Source organism: Theropithecus gelada, chromosome 9, assembly GCF_003255815.1.
Source record: "Theropithecus gelada isolate Dixy chromosome 9, Tgel_1.0, whole genome shotgun sequence".
In the NCBI taxonomy this organism is placed as follows: domain Eukaryota; kingdom Metazoa; phylum Chordata; class Mammalia; order Primates; family Cercopithecidae; genus Theropithecus; species Theropithecus gelada.
The window spans coordinates 96,707,950-96,716,106 of record NC_037677.1 but is presented as its reverse complement, the minus strand read 5'-3'; the positions used below and the strand labels follow the sequence as shown (position 1 = coordinate 96,716,106).

The window sequence follows — 8,157 nt, the reverse complement described above, 5'->3', positions numbered from 1 at the left end:
ACCATAGCACTCCTTTCCATCACACAAGCCTTCAAGGAAACTGAAGTACTTACTTTTGTCTCCCTGGAGGATTCCCTCTGCCTCCCGCCCCATGTGCTTAGCAATTCTGTTCCTGTTGTCTGGATGGCCTTCATAAAGCCCTCACTGGACCAGCATTCTGGCACATAATAGGAACACTTAAAAAACGAGAGAATGATGCAGTTATACGTAGTGTCTTCCTCTTCTGAACTTTGACAGCACTTTATTTGCAACAAGTTTAGTTGCTCCTGAAGTGCAGGATCTGTGCTGGAAGTACGTGCGTGTTACACAGTGGGGCTCCTCATACACTGCAAAAGGACAAATAAACCAAACAGGTACCGCTTGAGAATGACCGAGTGGGTTCTCTGCACAAGAACAAACCAACCAGTCCCTTGTCCGAAAGGCCCTTTCCTTTTATCTGCTTCGCTGCTCACTCCAGATCCCCGGCTGTCCTCTTCCGCAGCAGTTAACCAGCAGCGTACCGAAAAATAGCGACTTGCCTCCAAAAACCCTGCGCGGTCCGCGGCTAGGAGAATTTTGTCCCATGCGCTTCCCGTCTCACTAGTCGCGGGCCGGGGCTACGCCGTGTGCGTCTCCGCGCAGCCGCAGTACTGGGCGAGTAGGCGGGGCCGGCTGTTGGCGGCGGTTGGCTTGGCCCGGGAGTCGGGTGCACGTGCGGGCGGGGGCGATGCGTCACTGATCGGTGAGGCGCGGCCGAGGGGTCGGCTTTCCTCGCGAGCCTGCGGCTGGGCTCGTTCTCAGTGCCTTCCACCTGGGAGCGACCCTTGGGAGAGAGAGTGTCAGGAAGCTCACCGAGCAGGGGCGGCCCACTGGCCTCTAGGGGCGGAGGAGTTGGCAAGGGGTCAGCGGGCTCCGGCAGAAGGGAAGAATGAGGGGACTGGGGCACTGGACTCCGCGGCTCAGCCTGCGAGAGAGCGCCAAGCTTCCGAAGGGAGAGGGTGGAAGCTGGAGGGGGTGGACCTGTCACTCACGGGACTGAGGGTGCTTTTCTCCCGCTCCCAGGAGGAACGAGGATGAATATGACTCAAGCCCGGGTCCTGGTGGCTGCAGTGGTGGGGTTGGTGGTTGTCCTGCTCTACGCCTCCATCCACAAGATTGAGGAAGGCCACCTGGCTGTGTACTACAGGTGAGCGGCTTGTGCAGTCAGTCAGGGCTCTAGAGAACGTTAAAAGGGTACTCCGGAGTGGAATCTGGGAAGTTGTTCCCTCTGCAGCGTTCGGGGGCGCATGTCCCATCTCTAGGGAAAGCACGGGGGTCGAAGCGGGCTTTTACGGAACACCGTCCAGATGTTGGACAGTTTTAGTGCTATGTTCGTTTTGTTGCAGAGATTGTCTCCCTACGGTTATTCCTATACACAGCAAACTCAAATTATTTGTGGAAAAATGAAGAAGGAAGAAAGAAAGTAGTCATTCTGCCTCTAACTGAAGAGATGGATAAATTATAGTTCGTCCAACTGTACAGACTTTAGTTTGCCTCTGTAGACTATGCTGTATAGAAAATTTGGTTCTCTTTATGATTGTTTCTTAGACTTTTTCATTTAAAAGCTTCCAGTGTCTAGTTACGTCTTGTAACACCATGATGACCATGATAGTGGTTATATCCCTGGACATCCAGGGACATAAGCGTAACACTGATGGGCCATTCTCCTCCCCCTTTACTGTTTCTGTTCAAGTTGGGGACAGGAGTGGTGTGGGAGCTGTTGCTTTCTTGTTGAGCTCTCATAGCTTTTCCTTCAGCCTAATTACCACAAGTTCCTTTTGATGTAGACTAGTAAGAGAGAGGCCAGTTTGTGAAGAAATTGGGATAATGGTGTATTCAAAAAGAGGGTCAACTTTTTGCTTGCTTCCACTATCCCTCAAAACTGATATTTCTATTTTCAGATCCATCCTGAATCCTAGAAAAAGAACAATTTTAATGGTATATCTTAGCAGATGGAGCTCTAGCATAAGAAATTACAGATTAGTCCAGATTTCCTTCCAGTTTAGCATTGTCTTTCTGGCAGTAAAACCAGAGAAAGGACATTTCAAAGAATGACTCAAAGAATTAGTGATGAACCTCAAACAGTTCATCTTTTCTTGTTATTATGACTTAGCAAACGTGTTTATATTTTCAAGACAGGAAGCTAAGTTCTGTGAATTTACAAGGTGCAAAATAGGACTTCTTTGTTTTATTTGCTCTCCAAATGCCTCCTTTTTATAATTTCCAGGGCTTGCTTTCATAGTTTTCGCATTCCAGGATTTGGTGAACAAGCCCTTAACCTGTTTATATAGTCTTGTCACTCTTCATCTTTTCATGCTAATTTTTTTTGTTTTTATATAGAAATTTTATGTTCCCAGTATTTTAATTACCTTGCAGATAGATTGAAAGAACTATAAGCCTCAGAAATTTTCTCTTTACTTCAAAGTTTGCATTGTCTTTTTTCAACCTGGTGATTAAATGTATTATATATTTTGATTTGGCTTTTGTTATGTACAGTTAATGTACCTCTTTTGAAAGCCATTAAAATTTTTTAAACAAATATTTCTCAGAAGGTTAAAGACCGAGGAGAATCCTTTGAACCTGAGAGCAGTGCTGGAGACGCAGAGGTACGGTTGGTTGAGCTTATGAAACAAGGTGTAACATTGGCAGTTTAATTTGATCTTTTTGCCTTTTTAGGTGTGGAGGTATTTTAAGCAGTTGTTCATTATGAGTAATTCATATTAGTGAGGCTTTGGTAGGTCAGCAGCATGAGCAAGAGTGAGTATTTATTATAGCATTTTAGATTTAGAAAGATAATTTTTGTTTTTATAATTTTGTCAAATTGAAACATCTTTTTGCAGGGGAGGAGCTTTACTAACTAGCCCCAGTGGACCAGGCTATCATATCATGTTGCCTTTCATTACTACATTCAGATCTGTGCAGGTGAGTGATTCCTAGGGAAGCCCCCATACCAGATAGACAGGTGTGACAGGAGTTACCACACTTCTGGGTGGAGATAGATTTCCTTATTGCTTAAGCAGATGGTGGTATTTACTTAAATGCAGGAGTTAACGTTCAGAGTACAGTTGTTACAACACAAGTTACTATGTTAAACCACCTCACTTACTTGAAATGAATTAAAGGTATGAACCAGGTAGCTTGGAAGGACTGACTTCTACCATCTATATCGTGATATGTAGCAAATTTTTTGTTGCTGCTATCGCAATAAAAGTAAGAATTAGGAACACAACTAGACATACAAACCAGTGATTTGATTATGTGGTTTAGAACAGTGTTTGGTTTCCACAGAGGCAGGCTCCTGGGCTACTGTTAACGTGGAGGATCAAAATTTTTATACACAGCTTTTCTGCCTCATGTTTTTTTGCCTGGTATATTAAGCACAATTTTATGTGGAATCTTAGTGAATGTTATATTTTGATGGCATCTCAGGATATTTGAAATAAGTGTCTGATCGTTGAAAAGTGTCTTGGCCATGGGAGACAATAAAATAAGTATCTTTCAATGTAACAAGATGACAAAACCAGGATTAGACTGTGACCACTTTTGCAAGCCCAGTGTGATCATAAATCTTTGGATTCAGAAGTTTGTCTGCCATCTGCTGCTAATTTTTCAGGACTCAGGAAAATTCTATGTTATTTAATCTTGTAATCTTATGTCTAGGCTTCCTAAGTGAGTTTAATTATAAATTCTTAAATCCCCCAGGTTTTCTTCCTGTCCTGTTTTAGATGGCTTAGGGAAAAAATTGTGTCTATTGAAGTGAAATGTATTCTTCCCCTAGTCAGACTGATTTCCTTATGTTGTTCCATATTTATTTTACCCATTCTTTCCTTGGTTCATGCCATCACTTCTTTATCTACCATCTCACTCTCCATTCCTTCTCTTCTGTCTAAATCTTGCCAGGCTTTTGAAGGCTTGTCCCAGATTCTTCCTCTTCTGATCTGTAGCTCTTAAAGTCTGTATTGTAAATTTTGGCCCTTTGCCTTATTTTCTTTAATATTGTTGTCTTTGCATTGTTTGCTAAGTTTTTTTGTGTGTTTTCTTTCCAGAAAGGCTCCAGTTTTCTAAAGACAGGAGTTGTAACACATTTGTATTTCTGGCTTTCTATTTATGGTGGAAGTTGTTAAATTGAGCTGATTTCTCAGGAAGCAATGTGGTGTAGTGAACGTGGGGACGTGGCGTTGCCACCAGTTGGTGGCATGACTTTGGAAAAATTGGTTAACTGTTATAGACTTTCTGTGAAAGGAGGAGTTTTAATTACGTGACCTCATGAGTAGCCCAAACAATCTATAATAATGTTAGCAATGGTAGCATTAGGCCCTTACAAATCAAGACTCTAAGGCCGGGCACAGTGGCTCACACCTGTAATGCCAGCACTTTGGGAGGCTGAAGCAGGTGGATTGCTTGAGCCTAGAAGTTTGAGACCTGTCTGGGCAACATGGGGAAACTCCATCTCTTAAAGAAAAAAAATCAAGACTCTAACAAATAGATTTTGTTCAAAGCCAGGTAGATCTGTCTCTGCTTGAATGCTTAGTATGTTTAAGTCATACGGATGCAAAAATATAAATAAAGGAGATATAGATAATAGTAAACAGATTTGAGAGTTTAATTGTGTATATATATAACAAATATATAGTGTGTGTATATATTAGTAATAAACTATCATAAGAGATGTAAATGAAATTAGTACAGACTTCAGTGTAAACTAAAATACTTTGCATCTACAAAAAAGTTTTACATGCTACAGCCAGCCAGTGTGACTAAATAGGAATGTTCTTTATGTGTAAAACAGTAACATTCTAGGAAATAATTATATTAATAAAACCATATTTTAAAAGTGTTCTTGGCCGGGTGTGGCGGCTCATGCCTGTAATCCCAGCACTTTGGGAGGCCGAAGCAGGCAGATCACTTGAGGTCAGGAGTTCAAGACCAGCCTGACCAACCTGGTCAAACTCTATCTCTACAAAAATACAAAAATTAGCTGGGTGTGGTGGTGCGTGCCTGTAATCCCAGCTGCTTGGGAGGCTGAGGCAGGAGATTGCTTGAACCTGGGAGATCGAGGTTGCGGTGAGCCGAGATTGCACCCTTGCACTCCAGCCTGGGCGACAGAGCAAGACTCCATCTCAAAAAAAAAAAAAAAAAAAAGGTTCATAGGAGAGTAAGACATAAATTTATTTTTAGGAATTTTTGGAACATATTAGAAGACATAGTTCAAATAAATGGTTTAACAAACTTGGCAATTGAAAGGAATGTATATAAATGTGAAATTCCATATATGATGTAAGAAGAAAAAGTAATAGAGAAATTATATGAAAACCTTCAGCCTTCATAAAGTAGTCATAGATTCACTTTTTAAATAAATGTTCTGTCATACTGGGAAAGTAATTTTTAAGAGGACATAAAAGAAATATAAAAGTACATAAAGATAGGGTGTTAAACAGGCTAATGTTTGAACTCTTTTCTAGTTCTTCTCAGTTTGAAAATTGGCTAGAGAATATCCTTTTGGTTTAAATAGGAATGTGTATGTAAAGTTGGTGTGGAATATGGAAATGGAATTAATGTTTTAAAGGAAATAAATAGAATTTGTCTCTTCAATCCCCCTAACTTTACCTAGAGTTACCGCCAATGTTAACTGTCATTCTAATCTCTCAACCTAAGAGTTATTTTTTATTTTTTCCCCTCCTGAAATTTTATATCAACCAAGTATCAGATTCCTCCTCTATTATGTCTGGATTGACAGCTTTCATTTCATGGCCTTTACTCAATTAATCTAAATAAATTAATTATTAGCCTCCCAGCTGGTTTTCTTACCTCCATATAAGATGGAGAATGAGAATACATCACATATGAGAAAAGGAATTAAGTAAACATATTTTTGAATGGTTCGTTTTGTGACTGTATATAAGGTGAACTAGAGAGAGCCCAAACTCCCCAGCCAGCATTCAGGGCCCGCTATCTAATATCACCGTGGTCTCTTGTCAGAATTTCATCTCTCATCCAAATTGCCCCTTCTGCTCCAGGCAAGCCTATCTACTTTCGTTCGCCTATATATGTATTGTCTTCTTCAACTGTGTGTATTTCGGTAGGATATTTATTGAGCTTAAGATGTTCCTCTGCCTCATCTGTTCTTATTTCTCCCACTCTAGACCTGGCTTGTAAATCCTTCACCTCAGAGAGCTTTTCAAACTACTGTTTTTTTAACTTTCTGTAATTTACCACTTAACAGTTCAGTTTATAATCTGTGTTTTTGGTTTTGTTTTGGTTTGTTTTTTTTGTACGTGCTGATGGATTGCATTGTACTGGATTGTGAACTCTTTGGAAACGGGGACTGTGCTTCCTTTTTCCTTTGCTTTGTGCTTGATAAGATGCAGTGTGTCTAGAATGTGCTCATTAGGTGCTGACCTATTTGAGGCCTTAGAGTACAGCAGGAGGTCATTCATTCTGGATCTGAACAAAGGTGTGACATGGGCAAAGCAATTAAGTACCAGATTGTTAGTTCACCAGGAGGAAGCAGTACTCGTGGTAGCACTTCTATTAAAAAGGAAACTGAATAAGACATGTGAGAGATCACTAGGTACTAAACTGAAATGTTGACCACAGCTTTAGAGAAGAAAGGTTGCTGTTGGGTTCAAGGGCAGCTTTGAGTCTTAGAGTACTTGTATGCATATAATCTCTTTTATCTTCAACATAAATAGTAGTATTAGCAGTGGAATCAAAGTTCAGAGCACAAGTCCTAGCCAGAGTATCTATGTGAGCAAGCTGTGTTGTTTACGACCCCTGGCCAGCTCCAGGCAGATAAGGGACTCTGGAAGAGTCCTTTCTATTTATTAGCAGATTGAACATTGAACCTTTCCCAGTGCGTCTTGATTCAAACATTCACTGTAGGCTGGGCACAGTGGCTCACTCCTGTAATCCCAGCACTTTGGGAGGCCAAGGTGGGTGGATCATTTGAGGCCAGGAGTTCGAGACCAGCCTGACCAACATGGTGAAACGTCGTCTTTACTAAAAATACAAAAATTAGCTGAGCGTGATGGTGCATGTCTGTAATTCCAGCTACTTGGGAGGCTGAGGCACAAGAATCGCTTGAACCCAGGAGGCAGAGGTTGCAGTGAGCCAAGATTGTACCACTGCACTCCAGTCTGGGTGACAAAGTAAGACTCTGTCTCAAAAAAAAAAAAAGAAAAAAAATTGTTGTAAAATATTTTCTGTCTCAAGTCTTTCATTTCTACTAGAATACAGAAAGAAATGACTATTCTGAAAGCTAATCTTTGGGAACTGAAATTGTGATGGAACTCTGCTGTACTTACTGTCAGCAGCTCTCCAGAGATTTGCCTCTGGCACCAGTAGTTTTTTGACAATGTGTTTCTTGAATGTTGATGAGATATCTTTTACTCCCTAGACGACACTACAAACTGATGAAGTTAAAAATGTGCCTTGTGGAACAAGGTAAGCTTTCTCTTTGCCTACCAGCCTCCCTTTAGTTCAGATGGAGTTTCTGTTTCTACACCTATGATCACTTAGACATCTCTCAAATAGGCATGATAGTGAACCCAAGGGGATTTCTGATTTGAGCATTGTTTGAGCAAAGGCCTGTCTCCAAATAGGAGCTTTTCCATCTTAAGAACCGTTAGGGTATTATTGAAAAAAACTGGAGTTTTAGAGCAAGTAGACCTAACTGTATTAGCACTGCTGCATCTGCTTTATTGACTATTTTTTAAAGACTTTATTTTTTACAGCAGTTTTAGGTTCATAGTGAAATTGAGCAAAAAGTACAGACAGTTTCTATATACCTCTTTCCCCAACAGATTCCTTTATTGACACTTTAAAGCTTAGTTTCCTCATTTATAAAAGGCAGTAAAATCGACCTTGTAGAGTTATTGTAAGGATTAGAATTACTGTATATGAAAGTGCCTAACCAGTACTTGGCCCAGAATAGATGCTTAATAAAACATAATTTAAAATTAATCATCCCACCTTCTTCTCATCTGTAGTGTTAAATGCCATCTAATTTAGAGTTTCTGATTCGGTAGGTCTGGAGTGAGGCCTGAGAATTTTCATTTCTAACTATAAAAGTTCCTGTGTGATGCTGATATTACTGGTCTGAAGACCTCACTTTGAGAATTGCTGTCCTAAAGAGGTTTA

At 40.7% G+C, this 8,157-nt stretch overlaps 1 protein-coding gene across 2 annotated transcripts in view; it reads left to right on the top strand.

Annotated features, from left to right (window-relative positions):
* The first annotated feature begins 631 nt into the window (after positions 1 to 631).
* ERLIN1 (ER lipid raft associated 1) overlaps positions 632 to 8,157 on the top strand; it is a 34,137-nt gene continuing 26,611 nt past the window's right edge. Inside the window, exons 1-4 of one of the 2 annotated variants that reach the window (XM_025397703.1) lie at positions 632 to 721; positions 1,042 to 1,165; positions 2,859 to 2,940; positions 7,415 to 7,461. In XM_025397703.1, the coding sequence (XP_025253488.1) occupies positions 1,053 to 1,165; positions 2,859 to 2,940; positions 7,415 to 7,461 (242 nt within the window). In that variant the 5' untranslated portion in view covers positions 632 to 721; positions 1,042 to 1,052. The other variant, XM_025397704.1, reaches the window with a different exon arrangement.